The 17,177-nt window shown below is 36.2% G+C and overlaps 1 protein-coding gene across 2 annotated transcripts in view; it reads left to right on the forward strand.

The window, feature by feature from the left end:
- The first annotated feature begins 591 nt into the window (after positions 1 to 591).
- The window catches only part of itpr2 (inositol 1,4,5-trisphosphate receptor, type 2), a 91,105-nt gene continuing 74,519 nt past the window's right edge, over positions 592 to 17,177 (forward strand). For both annotated transcript variants that reach the window (XM_046865316.1, XM_046865317.1), the window contains exons 1-5: positions 592 to 981; positions 10,063 to 10,133; positions 10,520 to 10,635; positions 13,820 to 13,906; positions 14,311 to 14,469. In XM_046865316.1, the coding sequence (XP_046721272.1) occupies positions 890 to 981; positions 10,063 to 10,133; positions 10,520 to 10,635; positions 13,820 to 13,906; positions 14,311 to 14,469 (525 nt within the window). In that variant the 5' untranslated portion in view covers positions 592 to 889. The remainder of the gene's footprint in view (positions 982 to 10,062; positions 10,134 to 10,519; positions 10,636 to 13,819; positions 13,907 to 14,310; positions 14,470 to 17,177) is intronic.

A 17,177-nucleotide genomic window follows, 5' to 3' on the forward strand; every position in this document is an offset into this window, starting at 1 on the left:
CACTTTTGGCACAAGCCTTTTTTTTTTAAAGTTACACTAGATGGATGGATACTGACTCAGTACCCAATGAAAACTGTAAAAAAGTTACCTATTGTGCAATGCTTTAAAATGACGTCCATTAATATAATTTTAATAAATGATGTGGGATGATGGATGGGATTACAAAATTTGATCACTGGACAAAAGCAAGAATTTAACACATACACTCCTCAGACTTTCTGTGCCACAGTTGTACATTTCCAGCATTTTTTGCAGACACTTTTATCAAGATCAACTTACAGGCTCAAGGGGCCAAGCAGTGGCAGTTTGAAGGTGTTGGGAAGTGAACTCATGAACTTCCGATCTCAGGTTTCATTCTTAGTCATTTTAAGATCAATACCTTGTGACCAGAAAAGTTTTTTTGTTGCTATTTTGTGGACGACCATTTTATTTTTTACAGTTAAAGGAGTGCTTTGGAGGAGTTTGAGCTCTTCTAAGAAGATACATGATATAAGTCTATCCCACAGCCAGAGCGCATCAGTGCGTCCTCCATTCGGCTGTGTTCTGTTCTAAACCCTGAAAAGCGCGTCTCCTCCCCCAGAGAGAGAAAAAATCCGCCTTGTGTGTATCACAGGAAGGAGATTCAGACCTCAAGAATAACGTCAGAAGAAGCAAGAAGCGGCCCATCACATAGTGTGCAATACAGTTAGTTTTATTGTTATTATTTGTCTTATGTAAAAAAACATTTTTTAAACAATACTTGCGAGGGTGTCAGCATGTTTTGCTGTCAGGCAGCACAAGTTGGCGTTTGCACACCCGGATTGTGATCCAGACAGACAGGAGTGCTCGGAAGCTCGAGCTCTAAATCGGCCTCCTCCTGCGGTGTTCCTCCGGTTTTTAGAGTCGCAACATGTCAGAACAGAGGTCGAGTTTTCTCCATATCGGAGATATCGTGTCTCTGTACGCGGAGGGGACTGTCAATGGATTCATCAGCACTTTGGGGTAAGTTCTCGCGTCTTTGATTGTTGGAGAATGTGTGCGATTTCGCTTTAGAAGCCGACATGCTGCATTTCTCCGCAATAAGGAAGTGATTGCGGGGCCTGAACTTGAGTCAGTAAAGCGAACAGAAACACTTCAAACACTGAGCATGCAAATCGCAAAACAGGAAGGCAAAACTGCTTATTTGTTTACAGTGTGGCCATCAAATGAATTCACAGTCTTCAGCTTCCAAAAAAACCGTATTGTGAACTCGACCTGAAGTCTCTCAATGCAAACTTTTTTTTTTTCTATGTATTTTTACTCGAAAACAAATGCAAACCTGTAACCTGAATTGACCCACAATTATGCATTCGGGTTTGCTGTTTTTGGTCCACGTTTAAGACCTAAAAAGTTTAGATCCTGTCTAAAGGTTGCCCCCTTTTTTTATTAGGTTATGACTCACACTTCAGATAGCACGCGCTACACTTTTGCAGGTTGCAGCATGAATGCAGCAGTTGCACCGACTGTGGCTTTCAGTAACGTGAACCTACAACCTGTGCCCATGATACTGCTCAAGTTCAGGGTTGTGCTTTGAATTCCAAGAGAATGCATTCAAGGAAAATCAACGATATTTCCCCAGTTCCTTTTGTACCCCAAACACAGTCAGTTAGCCAGGACGTGTTTAGTGTTTAGACATTTGTTGAGTTGGTTTTTTTCTTATGCACCAGAGATCTTACTTTCACAGAGTGCAAACTGCATGTCAAAATAATCTCACACTTGCTTTAGGAGACTGAACAGATCAGCTTCCTTAAACTAGCAGAAAAATGGAGGCAATTCTAATATACAGGGTGCCTCCGAGTTTACCAAGTCGTTTGGGCTTTTAGTGGATGTTCTCCACTTTTTTGGTCGAACAACAGTGTCGTGTGATGTGCGTATCATATTTTTCCTGATCCAAACATTATTTCAATACGTTCTTTTGTCAACGGCATTCTTAAAGCCTATCTGAATTTATTTGCCCTGTGTCTTGAGACTTCTAAGGGCACCTTGTATAAGTCTGCTTCAATTCACACCTCCCATCTGAGTCTAATACATGGCGAACTGTTACCAAACCATGTCCTGGGCCAATAAATGTAAATGTATTTGCATAGGAATTTACCAGTAAACATTGTCACAGGTTTACCAAAACACAGATGTTAATCAACATTCCTGCTAACCAAACAGTGGCAACAAAGCACTCCCTGTGTTTGGAACCACCTAAGTCTTTTATCATTTTTTAAGAGACACATACAGTATATGTTCATTTTGTATTATATTTTTACAAACGAAGTAATTTTAATGTTATGATTATTTACTTTGACCAAATAAATAAATGGACAGATGTTAAACTTTTTCATTCACAAAATCCTCCTTTAGCTTGAACACCTTTACACACTTTTGGCATTCAAATAGTTTGTTTTTCCAAATATTCAGGGTGTTATTTGGTGGCTGGATATGATTTCCCCCATAGCGATTGATTAGGATGTAGGTGCAGTGACTGGGCTGGCCATTTCATTATAGATAACACTCCAGCCAGCTGCTTTCTAAACAACCGAGTTTGGATTTGATGCAGGTCATTATCTTGTTTTTATGGTGAAATTGGTTCTAGTCCAAAAAGAATTGCATGTTCGTTCAGGATTCCTTTCTTCCTGAATAAACTGTTTCATGTTTGACTGTGGGTGTGGGCAATCTTGTTACATCATCTCTCTTGTTTTTCTTTCATATATATTTTTTTTATTGTTGCAGCCACACATCTGTGGACAGAACAGTCCAATTTTGACCTTTGATTAACTCATTCACTGAACAGTTCTTGTTTGTTTTTGCCTTTTAACACAGTTTGTGGCATATAAACAAAGAAAACATGCAGTGTCTCAAAAATGACACAACTGCACTTTAAGTGGAACCAGACATGAAAGGGAATTTATCCTCTTCTGTGTGACACCAGATAGCAGGGTTTATAAATTGCTGCTCTTCTACAGATGTATACTATAAGCTCAGACAGTGATGTGTATCAGTAAAGTCTGTAGGATTATAGTAGCAGGATTTGTATACAGGTGAGATTATCCCCTGAAGAAAGAGTGTGACCTGGGCTTTTTACTCTAACCATGTGGGATCATCTGCATCAGGATTCAGGACAGATTATAGTAAAAAAAATAAATAAATGCTGGAAGGATGTTTTGTTAAGACTGTCAGGTCTTAGACTTTGCTAACATGCTAAACTAACATTAACTACCGGACACGATTCAGAAATGTTGACACTGGATATTGTGCCTTGTATGTGCATATATTTGGATTATATGTATTGTGCATGTAAACATAGACTTACAACAGCATGTTGAGATTAACATAGTAAACTACATCATGAATAAATGAGTCCGGATTGTATTGTGTGTAGCCTGGTCTATTTTGTGGGGAAGCTGGATTAGAGAAAGGCTGGGGTGTACGCCTTAAAGTAAAGAATAAAAGAAGTGCGCTCTACCCTGATTGGTGGCTTGCTCCGAACTTGACAAGTTTTTATCCACTCATAAATACAAAGGAACTACTGATTTTGAAAATTTATTTGAGTAAAAAGTAAGATGTTTGACTTTGAAATGTAGTGAAGTTAAAGTCTCCCCAAATGGAAATACTTAATATTTAAGTACACTAATTAGGTATCTGTACTTTACTTAAGTACAGTAAAAGCTACTTATTAATTACTGTACTTCACATTTACTTAGTTGCTGTCCACCACTGGTTGGAGGCTGGACAGTGCCTGAATTATGACAACTGCCACAGCAAACACTAGATATCTGAATTGATAGGCAGTACTTCCGCTGATAGCGGATTGATGTCGGCGTTATTGAAGAACTTGTACAGTCGTAGAACGATTTACACTGGAACAGGCAAAAACTTGCATTCAAAAAGGTGTTATGGTTGACTGTGTGATCGATTTAAAAAATATTTGAATTGTGTTAGCATTGCAATTGCATGCAAAGCTTAAGCAGAGTGTTTACCCTAAACAGGATAAAGGGATGTCCAACTTTTGATAACAGGGTATTTTAAAATCAGTTTCACCAAATAATTCTTTATCTTGTGGTTGTATTAATAATCATTTGGTTTTCCTTTAGGCACATTTTGCCACTCTCACCTTGACAAAGTGTCAACTTTCTCTAACACCTTGTAGAAGTGTAGTGAGTGTGTTCATTATCAGCATGCTGACTGTGCTCAGTTCATGATTAACCTATTCTGGTTGGTCATATCTCTTTAGGTTCAGCCTGACATATATCAGCACTGCTTAAGTTAGACGTGTATCTTTTCCTCTAAGAAGTTAATCATTTAGTGAACCTACACTCCATGGACAAAAGTATTTTTTTCTCCTTTTTTCTCCATATGTGTTTTTTTTTTTTTTTTTTTTTCCCCAAACTGTGAAACAAGCAATTCTATAGGAGCATAAGATTTTTCCCTTCACTAGGAACCCTAAATCTATTCCAGCATAACAATATCCCAGTGTACAAAGTGGGCTCTATGAACATAAGGCTTACATGTTTTGGAGTGAAACATCTTGAGTGGTCTGTTATGGAGCTCTGACCTCAATCATACTGAACGTCTTTGCGATGAATTGCATAGCCAAATTTACCCCAGTCCTCCTCACCCTCCATTCAATTCAATACATTTACATTTCTATTACTCTTTAAATAATGGACATTGTCTCAAAGCAACTTAACACAGATTAAGTGGTAATAAAATGATGTATGAGCTTGTTCCTTATAATTGTAAGTTTGTCCCTAATGAGCAAGTCAATGGCAAGGAAAAACTCCCTACATCAGTACCTGACTTTACACAAATCTCAACAAGCACAATTTTAAAATGTAGTGGAACATCTTTTCAGAAGAGTGGAGGTTATTATAACAGCAAATGGGTAGTAGTTGTTACATGGGATTTTCGAAATTACATATAAACCAATGGGCAGGTGTCCGAAAACTTTTGTCCATATAGTGTATGCAGCATGGCTGTAAGAACTATGCCTGTTTTCCTAGCCAGCACTCAGTTCTGATTACCATCTTTACGCTTCAGTTCACAGAATTACAATATAGGGTTGTTTAGTTGGGGATTGCTGATAGCGAACAGTGAAATGTGTCTCAATACATCTCCCATTGGTCATTTATTTATTTATTTTTACAGGGCTGATGACCGTAAACTAATTTTCTGGTGATCTGAAACGTATTTGTTGTTGTCTTATGGCAGTGCTACCAATCCACACCTATTAAAATGTACATTGGACTTTTCAAGAGAAACAAAATGCTACAAACGAAGTTGCCAACTGAGTAAAATGAATGAGTAGTAAACTGGCCAGTCAGACAGTGTGGAAAGTGTTACAGAGGAATTTATAGTCCTATATTTTTCCTTTCTACTTTGAAAATGACATTTTATGAATGCTAGTGTGATTAATTATAGACCTACACATTTTCAGTGCTAATTTTAGGTTATGTCTGATCAACCACTACTTCCTTTCATAGAAGACGTTTTCGTCTCGATGTCTGTCTTCCTCTCCTTGTGGTCTCTTCCTGTTCGGATATCAAAAAGTGTCACACACTGTTCAGTGGGCAAACGATGACAGCAACAGATAACCGTAAAGTGAAATTTCTATTAAAGACGGCAACAAGCAATAGTTTCTGGATTATATGTTATCAGCACTTTATGGATTATTATACTTGTATAAAAAATGTGCCCATTTTCACATTTGGAAAGATTTGGATTTTAATGCATTTATGCTTCATAACATCGATACAATTTTAACAGGTTTTTAAAAATACAAAAAATAAATACAAATCTCTAATGTTTAATCAAACCTAGAATAAATCATCACATTGTATTTGTAACTAATTATTGTATGAGCAGCCTTTTTTAAATTTCATTATCAGTGTCTGTTTCCCCTTTAAGCACATGAAACCTGATGGTAATCATTGAGAGTTTGTTGGTCTCTGTTGTGTATAAAAGGCTTTAAATAACTGATCTATTTTTTTTTTTTTTGGCTGTAAAGTATTTTTATTTTTCTCAGTTTTTCATGGTTTTGGGGTACTAATGATTTATTTACATTTTTAAGTTTGTTAAAAAAAAAAAAAAAAAATGTAACTTTTTTTTTATTTTAACAAACTTAAATTTTCTAAAATAAATATAAAAACCCTGCATTTAGATATACACAAAATAGGCAAAACTATAAGGGGAAAAAAACCACTATATAGATATACCTGACCATAAGATTCATATCTGTTGTTCCATTTGCTATTATATTAACCTCTACTCTTCTGGAAAGATGTTCCACTAGATTTTGGAGTGTGCTTATGGAGATTTGTGCTCTTTCAGTAACGATAGCATTTTTAAGTCAGGTACTGATGTGAGGTGTGGAGGTCTGGTGTGGAGGTCTGGGGTGCAGTCAGCATTCCAATTCATCCCAAAGGACTTTAGTAGGTTTGAGGTAACACTGTAGCAGGAGTAGCAAGATCTTTAACTTCAAACTATGTAAAGCATATCTTTACATAGCTCACTGTGTGCACAGGGGCATTGTCATGCAACATGTTTGTATTTCCTAATTAAAGTAAAATAAATATTTAATGCTACTGTGTCCCAATGAACGATGTCCTATACCTTTGTGTGGCTCCAACCTTGTAGTAACAGTTTTGGGAAGAACCAAATATATACCTGGAAATGTCTCAGTACTCCGTAGTGTATGTGGCTGGCTGTGTGTGTATCAGTTAAAGCATGAACAGCAAACCAAGTTTACCATGTACTTGATGATAATTAATTTGTGATTATTTCAGTTAAACCCATGGACTGTATGCCCTCTGTGACTCAGAGCACAAAGTTACTATTTGACATAATTTCCTCACATCTTCATGCTCTCTCCATGTACATGTTAATATTTAAATTACTTTGCTGTTTTATCAGTGTTTTCTCCATAATTGGGCTCTGTATTATTATTTTCTATTATACAGAATTCTCATAACTGGTTTGCTAGAAAGGGTTGATTGTTTTCTATAACAGTGTGTCTTGTTAAGTACTGCCAGATGTAATAAAATCACAGGTTTATGTTAATGTGGGGGGGTGTTATATATGCAGTGTCTATAATGGCTATAGTCAAATTAATTGTAGTACAGTATAGTATAGTTTCATGAGAAGCAGGATGTTTTGGACCGAAGTCCTTCATCGGCTGTGCAAGCAGATTACTTTGAGTGTAGGAGGTGGAAAGATTCGCCTTGCTTTCACATCCTACACGCTCAGAAGTTCTTTGCTTGCACAGCTTTGCATACTACACTTAATCTATTTAATAGTGATTTTTTATTGAGGAGTTCATGCTTTAAATAATGTCAATTTTCTTTGAAAAGATAGTCAGAAAGATTCACAGGGCATCTGTTTGAGACCAGAGATGTGCATTGGGCTCTTGAAGGGACAGAACTGCTCAACTGTCATTTATTTTAAGTAACTGACTGGCCAGGGGCAAAATTGTTTGTTTTAGGAAATATAACTTAATAAATTCATTAGAAAATATCAAAGCAGATACAAACAAAAATGAAGATGGGAGGGACAAAAAACATACAAAAAATAAAAAAAGTTCCATGTGAAACTTTAGTTGATATCAATGATTGCTGCCGTTTTTTACTTGTGGGTTTATTTTGCAGTGAGCCTCAGGAAAAACCTTCTGTTTCCTGGCTGTTTATTATTTGTTGCTTGACTAGTAGGTTTCACATCATACTAAGAGATATTAATGAATGTAACTAGCTAACTAATTTCTTATACTAGCCCAATAATTGCCATTTTTAGGCCCTGCAGATTGGTTTCTGAGGGATTATTGATGGAATACAATTAAATCATAAATTCATCAGTTTTTAAGCATATTTAAGTGATTGCACGAAAGAATGCTTTATGATAGTAAAATAAATGATTGGTAAAATATTAATATATTCTCTTGCCCCATCCAGGGGGATTTCTTAGACTTCCTTATGCTTTGAGACATTTGAGGTTTAACTACCTTTGAGAGGACAGAGCCGTGACTATTAGGAAAGTCATGGTCAGTGTTGGCCCACTTTGCTTTATCAAGGCAATGCAGAAATGACTGATTTCCTTTAGCATATGAGTGTGTTGAGTGAATTGTGTGGTTTCAGTTAGCAATGCCTGTGTACAGAGAGAGATTAGACCATAATTCCATGACAATCACCAAGTTGTCCTTGACTTGTTCGTTTGATGCATGTACAGGCGCTTAATATTTTTTGCCATATTTATGTATGTGCTCCGCTGGCAATAGCAGGGCACAAACAACCCTTAAAGAGTCTGGAATGCCTGTTACTCGATTGTGTGAGAAATGTCTTGTGGAAATTTTCAGTTTATGTTCGGGTAGAAAAGAATACCCTTTTTGTTCTTATTTTAAAAAAGTTACAATTTTTGTTGACTCTGAATTATGAGCTGTTCTTGGGAAGGCTTCATGCTGTATTAGCTTTGATTCTCCTGCTCTGTTTCATTTGGTGACCCTTCCTACTTGAATAACAGATTTGCAGTGTTAATACTTATAAAACATATGGGGATCAGATCACACATCTTTTTTTCTGCTTTCTGCTTCACTGGTTACTGGTAAAATTAGATAGAAATTCAGTGTAGTAGAAGTCTGCATGGTGTCACTGTCACCGACATGCTTTTCTCTACTGTGGAAGAGCAGGAAATCAGCACATGGAACAACAGAAAACAGATAATCTTATTGCTAGAAGATCTCAAGCTCGAATCTTGTGAGTTTAAATGCTTCGTCCATCTGTGGCTCATTTCACTTCAGCCATTTTACATGTCTTGTATCTGGATTGTAGCCTAATAAGATTTTAACCAAATGCATTTCGATTCTTAGTCAAATGTGTCTCCACGCAGACTGAAACATTATGGCTAGGCTTAATTAGCAATGCGTCACGGCTGGAAGTGTTCTTCAGTCCAAGGTATTTGTGATTTAAATCTGAGTATATATACACAGATGCTCCCCACCCAAACGACTGTTCGTACCATGAATTAGTTTTTTATGTTGTTACTTTGTTTGTTATTGACTGCTCATATCTCTTAATGGTGTAAAAGCTATACATACTATCAAACAATAAAATATACTAAAACAAATCAAAATAATGTATATATTTTATGTTGATTAATACAAAAATTATAAAAATGAATTTTAAAAAAGTCACTTAAAGATTTAACTATATACTTCTTTGCGGTCTACGGTCTCAACACTAGCTAGCGGCGGCCCTCCTGTGTTTTGAATTTTTTCGACTCCAAACAAATTTCACTTTGAGGACAGGTTTGTTCATATCTGCAAAAGGTGTGTGTGTGTGTGTGTGTGTGTGTGTGTGTGTGTGTGTGTATATATGTGTATGTATGTGTGTTGAAAGTATAGTTTAAAAGTACTTTTCCTACTATATGTGGTTCTTTTCCAAACTGTTACCACGTTGCTGCAGGCAACTTGTAATTGTATTGGAGGTCTTTAGATGCGCTATAATAGAATTTTGCATTCACTTGAACTTGGAAACCCACACCCGTTCCAGCAGAATTGGACTGCTGACTGCACCCCAGGCCTCCTCACCCTACATCAGTACTTGGCTTTTGTAGTACCCTTGTGGCTGATGAACACAAATATCCATAAGCACACTCCAAAATCTAGTGGAACAGATTTCTAGAAGAGTGGAGGGAATTATACAAGCAAATTGGTACTACATGTGGAATATAATGCTCAAAAATCACATACCATACTTATGACCAGGTGACCCAATACTTTTGGCAATATAGTGCATCGTATTTTGTCTCATCAGTGTTAAATGTGTTACTGTGTGTTGCTGGGAATACAGATTAGACAGAAAATGCTGGAGTATCTCTGATTTTGTATTTAGGACCCATCTATGAAGAGTTATAAACCATATAGCCAAATGAGGCTCTTAAGCAAAGCATTTATCTATTTAGCCACAAGAACTCACTCTATCCAATTTGCGTGTAAATCATAAAATAAATTAAACTGAAATCTGAAATAAAAAATGTATCGCTTTATTGTAACATTGTTTTCTTCAACAGGTTGGTGGATGACCGGTGTGTGGTACAGCCCGAGGCTGGAGATCTTGCAAATCCACCGAAGAAATTCAGAGGTAAGTCATGCAGGCTTTGTCTTTAAACCTGCAGTAGAAAATCACACAACCACTTGCTGAGTCCAATCTGATAATGTCCTTCACATGAAATACAGAGTGTTGATTTTATGGTACTACTCTAAAGTTAAGTTTACACACCCATATGAGGCAGAGTGACTCACTGGTTTTCAAGAAGTTTAACTGCCTATTAGGCTCATATTGTAGTAGGGAAACTACGCTATAACTCTTGATTGTAATTTGAGTCTAAAGTGATTGCATTAGTGGCAGATTAATGTGCTGATGATAGATTATATTGTCTTGTTTCCGTGGCTCATGTAACAAAGCAGTTTTTCTATTTTTATTGGATGGCGATAGCTTTCAGGTTGTTCTTCCTCTGTGTTCTACAGATTGCCTGTTTAAGGTTTGTCCGATGAACCGGTACTCTGCACAAAAGCAGTTCTGGAAAGCCAAGCATGGAAAGCAAGGAACCAATCCAGAGGAGGATCTCTTTAAAAAATTGCAGGTGCTTTATATGCTTTAAAAATGTAACCACTGACTTTGATAGTGTTAGTAATCTGTCTCGAATTATATATAGCGGTTGAGAGACTCTGCTAGTTTATGTAGGTTAATGCAGCAAAATGTAGATTTTAATTGATACCTTGGAAAGCACTCCTTTAATGAGGCCTTGTGTGCTAGCTAGGGCTGCAGATAATGATTATTTTGATAATCGATCATTTGGGCGAACAAATTCACTCATGCTGGGTTGTTTCTTTTGTGTAAAGAAAACCCAGCATTTGAGTATGCAAGATGAAGCAATTTGTGAAGTCAACAATTGTATTTTGCTGATTGGAAGGTTGACAACCATGCTAAAAAAAAAAAAAAAAAAAAAAACTTAGTATAAAATATAATATATTGTTTTGACAATTTTTGTTTTTAAAAAAAAAAATGATATTTTGTTAATTTGTGAAGATCAATGTAGAAGTCTACATGAAGAATTTATAATTAATTGAATTTTGTATAATAATTAAATTATATACAGTGGTACCTTGACCTACGAGTTTAATTAGTTCCGTGGTCGAGCTCATATCTCAATTTGCTCGCACATCAAATCCATTTTCCCATTGAAAATACTTAAAATGGCATTAATCCGTTCCAACCCTCAAAATGACACCCCGTTTTTATTTCATGTTATTAAATTAGTAAAATACATTTCTAAATAACAAATCTTTTATAAAAACATAATAGAAAGAGAATGTAAAGATATAATAAGGTTTATACAGTGTATTTACCTTGGAGATGAGACGACTTGAGCTAACGAAGACGCTGGCGGAGGGTGGCGGAGGGGGTGGGGGCGGAGGCGATAAGCAGAGGCGGAGGAAAACTAGTTTTTTTGCTACTCCCTCTATCACTACTGTACACTACGTAGCCCTAAACTTTAAATTTATTACTTTTTCTTCTTTGCTTATCTTAATTTTTCGTCACAATCTTCGCTTTTTGGCTTCGCTTCGCCATCTAGCAGCACCGTCTCGAGCTCGTACCTCAATTTTTGCTCGCATAACAAAGCAAAAAATCGACCGAGTGACCGGCATATATGGAAATGGAGACAGAACTAAAGAAAACTTTTGCCGACTTGGAATACGTTTCCACCACTGCAGATCTATGGACTGCTCAGAATAAAAGTTTTCCGTGGGAGACACATGTACGATGCCATCGCAGTGGAGATAGAGAGCAAATTAACAGCTCATTTGCTCTTTGTGGGAGGATAACTGCGCGAACTTTTAAAAACATTCAGAATGTTTCAAGCTGATGATGTAGCAGGGAATGGTGTAGATGAGGACGAGGTCATATTTACGGAATTGCACGAAGTTTTACTAGATGATAGGGAAAGGTATGTTCTCCCTCCACATTACCTGGTTGCAGCCCACACCCTTGACCTTATATACACGAACGATAGTTACATTTCTCATGGCGAAGGCAGAAGTACAGAAGTGCGACTGGAAAGTGTTCCAAAAGTTAGTCGATCATCTTATTGTTCTCTAAGAAGTTATTAAGCATTTTAAATGTTTAAGACATGTCTTTTGCCCTAATATAACTTAAATATTTACTTATTAATAGCAATTTCTATATTACACCTGTTACACCTGTAAAGCCTGAAAGCGATACAAGTAACGCAAAAGTAATATAACGCATTACTTTTCATACAAAGTAACTAAGTAACGTAATTCGTTACTTTTTTGGGGAGTAACTCAATATTGTAATGCATTACTTTTAAAAGTAACTTTGCCCAACACTGCTCGTAGGTCAAGGTACCACTGTATATGCATAAATTTAAAATACATATATTAAAAACAAGCATTTGAACGTAGTAAAGCAGCATCAAATCACATTTAAAAACACAAGTTAATTGTTGTAGTAGACAAATTCTATAAACAAACAATGGAATGGAGAGACGCAGCACACTAACAGGCTTGATTTAAAAAAAAAAAAAAAAAAAAAAAATCATTGGTGTACAAAAGCATCATCATTCTCTGAAAACCAAACCGCTGACAAAATTTTTTGTCGTTTACTGCTGCTGTTATTTGCTGCTTTTAGATTGTGTTTGTTCGTACCGTTTTAATTGAACCCATCACTATGTCACGAGTGAGCTGATTGTGCATCCTGATGCTTGCGAGTCACAACAGAACAGATCCAGTGACTGTCCTGAAGTTAACAAACAGTTTACACATTAGCACTTCATTAAACTACACCATTTTCACATGATGAGGATTATACAGGTTTTGCTTACCGTGCTGATGTTTCGCCGTGACACCAGTGTGTTTTCTTTTCACGTGCTTGTGCTTTACTGTGGTAGTTCAATACCACTTCCAGGTACAGTTTTCTTTGTTGCGTTTATTATAAAATGCTCCCATTGCCTTGTGTTTAATATAAAATGTTCTTATGACTTTGATGATTGACCCTGTACTCTCTGCCATATTTGCAAGTGGCTGTCATGCTATCTTGCTGTCACACTAACCCTTAACTGGAGCAGCCCAACTAATCGATAATGGCATTCGTTGACAACGAATTTGATTATCTATTATTAGCGATTTCATCGATTAGTTGTTGCAGCCCTGGTGTTAGCTGTCATTAGCCATCTAGCTTGCTATTAACTTACTAGAATAATAATTTGAACTGTATTCTGATTTCCCAGACCGCATTACTTATAGATTGCCATTTATTGCCAGCATAATGCTGTGAGATCACTATAAAGAACAAAAAAAGAAACTACTATAAAAATAAGCTGTTTGTACTATTATCATGGTTGTCCAAAGGTGTGTACAGTAGCGTGTCTATTCTCTTTACACTTCTTTAATACTTCAGGACTGTCAGGTATCTGGTTTGGGCTGTAACTGCATATTAGTGAGTATGACTATTAGATAGCATGTCAGTATGCTAATTTTGTCTGTACTGTTGAGGCATTTTCTTTAATGCTGCTATTTGGGTCACAGTTCTGAAATCAGGGCAGCAGAACAAGCTAGGTTATGGCTGGCAATTTTCCCACACATCTGGCTAATACCAGACGTTGGAAACTAAAAATGAAATTTATTTTATTTAACTTCTGTTTTGCTGTGGTTTCAAAAATAATTTGGACTGGGAACTAGAAACCATCTGCAGCCCTGCTTCCTTCTGATTAAAAAGCTAACTTGATTTTCTCCTACATTACCCAGCATGCTGCAGAACTGGAACAGAAACAGAATGAGACGGAAAACAAGAAGCTGCTTGGCGAGGTGGTCAAATACAGCCAAGTCATACAGGTGCAGCCCAGCTCTCTTTTTATCAGCTAGTGTTGGGGTCCAGCTGACCATGCTTGAACGTTCTGTTTGTGCTCTGTTGACCAAGGGTTTTTTTTTTTTTTTTTTTTTTTTAAGAGTCTCATTAAAGACAGACAAACAGACACGTTAATGGTTTGAATAATGTTTTAATGTCAAGAGAAAAAAGCTGCCTGGTTTTAGGAACATTGTTTTTTCAGAATATATATATCTCATATTTTATGATTGATTTATATATTTATCATATTTTATGATGCATATTTTTTTTTTCATATATTTTGTGATTATATATTTTATCAGGGTTTAAAAAGTACATATATAAATGATGACCTTTTTATTTACTGACTTATTAAATAGGTCATGAAACAATTTGCTTGTACATTTTTTAGCTGCTGCATATTAAAAGCAATAAGTACCTAACGGTGAATAAGCGTCTGCCTGCTCTGCTGGAGAAGAATGCCATGCGTGTGTCCCTGGATCCTTCTGGGAATGAGGGCTCCTGGTTTTACATCCAACCCTTCTGGAAGCTCCGCAGTGAAGGCGACAATGTAGGGACTAACGCACTCACTCTATCTGCGCTCTCGCTCTCTCTCTCTCTCTCGCTCTCTCTCTCTCTCTCTCTCTCTCTCTCTCTCTCTCTCTCTCTCTCTCTCTCTCTCTCTCTCTCACACACACACACATTCTTATACTTATTGTGTTTAACAGCATCCATAAAAACATCTATTAAGTTGAATGAGGTGCATATGTATGTATATATGTGAATGTAACTGGGCAATAAAATTACAATAAAATAGCTCATGATTGAATTATCTTACAAAATAATAATCATCATCAGTATTTCCTTAATTGAATTTTTGAATGATTAATGTGAGACAGTATTTCCCTTCTTTTACTTAACACTTTTATGCAAATAGAAAATTTGTCCGGGGAGGAAAAACATAAAATGCAATATATAGACAAGATAGTTTTTACCATCAGTGACAGAAATTTTACAGACTGACAAGCAAAACCTTCAGTTTATTGCTCGTGTCTTGCTTGATCTTTTTTGATTGAAAAATAATCTGCATTTTACACAACTAAAACTTCATCAGTGTTTTAGGGTCAATAATGGATGAGGTACAAAAAAACATGTTAAGTTAAAGTAGACATACACTCGGTAAAATATTACTCCAGTAAAAGTGCTCCCTTTAAATGTTCACTTGATTAAAAGTACAAAAAATTTGCCTTCATATGTACTTAAGTATCCAAAGTACTTTGGTTTATTATGGCTATAATGTTTCTATTATCATTTTTCACAAGACTCTTGGCTTAATCAACTCAGTTTATGTGAAGACACTGTTACTATTAGCACACCAAGCTATTAATAGAATATTAATTAGTCAAGCACTGAATTATTTCTATTAAAATGATCATGAGTCATAAGTTTTTTCCATCATTTATTCCTCGCAAAATGTTCTGCTTGCTGTTAAACTGATGCTGAACTGTATGGTGGTGATAAATAGATACCACCAAGCATCAATCAAAACAATTTCGAAACAGAGTGTGATCTCTACCCTGATTGGTGGCTTGCTGTGTGTTTGACCAGAAAAATAAAAAGGAATGACTGATTTCACAAAATGTTGTTAAGTAAAAAAAATAAGATATTTGACTTTGAATTGTAGTGAAGTTAAAGTTAAAAGTCTTCCTAAATGGAAATACTTTAGTAAAGTACAAATACATGAAAAAGCTACTTAAGTATAGTAACGAATTACATTTACTTCATTACTGTCCATCACTGGTTGCAGTCATTCCATACAGAAATGTACACAGTCTAATTTCTGCTCTAATAAGCAGTGTTGTGCTCGTTACTAAAAAATAGTAACTAGTTACAGTTACTCGTTACTTCATTCATTGTTGATTACTTACACCAAAATGTAATGCGTTACTGTTAAAAGTAACTTTTTAGTTACTTTTTTAAAGAACGTTCTTTAATGTTCCCATTAATGTCCTTTTATGCGTTATGGTCTGTACAAACACAAAACTGACTTAAACACACAGTAATTTTTAAACACTATTTTATTAAAGTCACACCAGCAGCACAAACTGAATATATCACAAGGATTTCTGAAATAAATAACAAAACAAGCTGAATAATATATTCACAATCAAAAACTAAAGTGGCTTCTGCATCATAAAAGCTCTGTTGTGTTGAGCTCTTAAAAATGTTTCTTTCACAGCTGAAGTATGAAAACTATTAACAATGTAGAACAGAACACCGGGTTAGCTTCTAGCTTCTAGCTTTGTAGAGGCATGGAGTTTCAGGAGTTGCTGTTTATCGCAGTAGATACGAGCTTCGAACCAGAAAGACAGCTTACATTTGACTAAAAAGTTTTTGACTTTATACTTAACTAAAGTGAAATATTAAGCATATTTCCACTTTGAGAAACTCGTTTTGCTCTCGCCTCGACTCGCCATTACTGCCGCACAGACCTGAATAAACAGAGACACGCCCACAGTGCGTCGTCTTTGTGTTTACAGTGGTTCATCCACCAATCCTACAATGCGATGCTGCTGTAAACAGGTTAGACTGTAGGCTACACTTCAGCCCAAATTCATTCATTTAAAAAAGTAACGGGTAACGCACCATACGGTAACGGTAACGAGTTACTTTATTTTTAAAAGTAACGCGTTCCAGTATTAGTTACTGTCAAAAGTAACATGTTACCGGTAACGCGTTACTGCCCAACACTGGTAATAAGTATTGCTCACAGTAAGATCTAGGATACGATTATTTTTGTTGATTTTGCAGGAGATCTGCACCATATCTTTTTGTGTTTGTATAAAGACTATTTGTTATAGAGCTTTGAAATATTGTGGCCTTGTTTTGCTGACACTTTATTAGCAAATCCCTATTGTTTTTGACGTATTGCCTATGTCTAATAGGAATATGTATTTATCTGAAAAATGTAACAGCATGTATGTCTACATTTCAGCCTATTAATCTTACAATTAATTGAGTTCTTGTTACTTTTCTGCTCTTTCCTCTTGTCATCTCATCGACCAGTCTGAAGGTATATACAAAGATTGTAGCGCATGATGTGATGTTTGTGTGTATAGTGGACTACACAAGAGTAGTGTGCAGCATGCCACCCTGCATGTAAGATGTTACTTCACTGCTCACCTCAAGGACATGTCCGGTCATGGCCGAGGCCAGACTGTTCATCTGTTTAGTGTAGCTGAATTGTTTGCCTAAAAAGATTGTTGTTTTTAGTGTGCG

The sequence above is a fragment of the Silurus meridionalis genome, chromosome 13, assembly GCF_014805685.1.
Source record: "Silurus meridionalis isolate SWU-2019-XX chromosome 13, ASM1480568v1, whole genome shotgun sequence".
In the NCBI taxonomy this organism is placed as follows: domain Eukaryota; kingdom Metazoa; phylum Chordata; class Actinopteri; order Siluriformes; family Siluridae; genus Silurus; species Silurus meridionalis.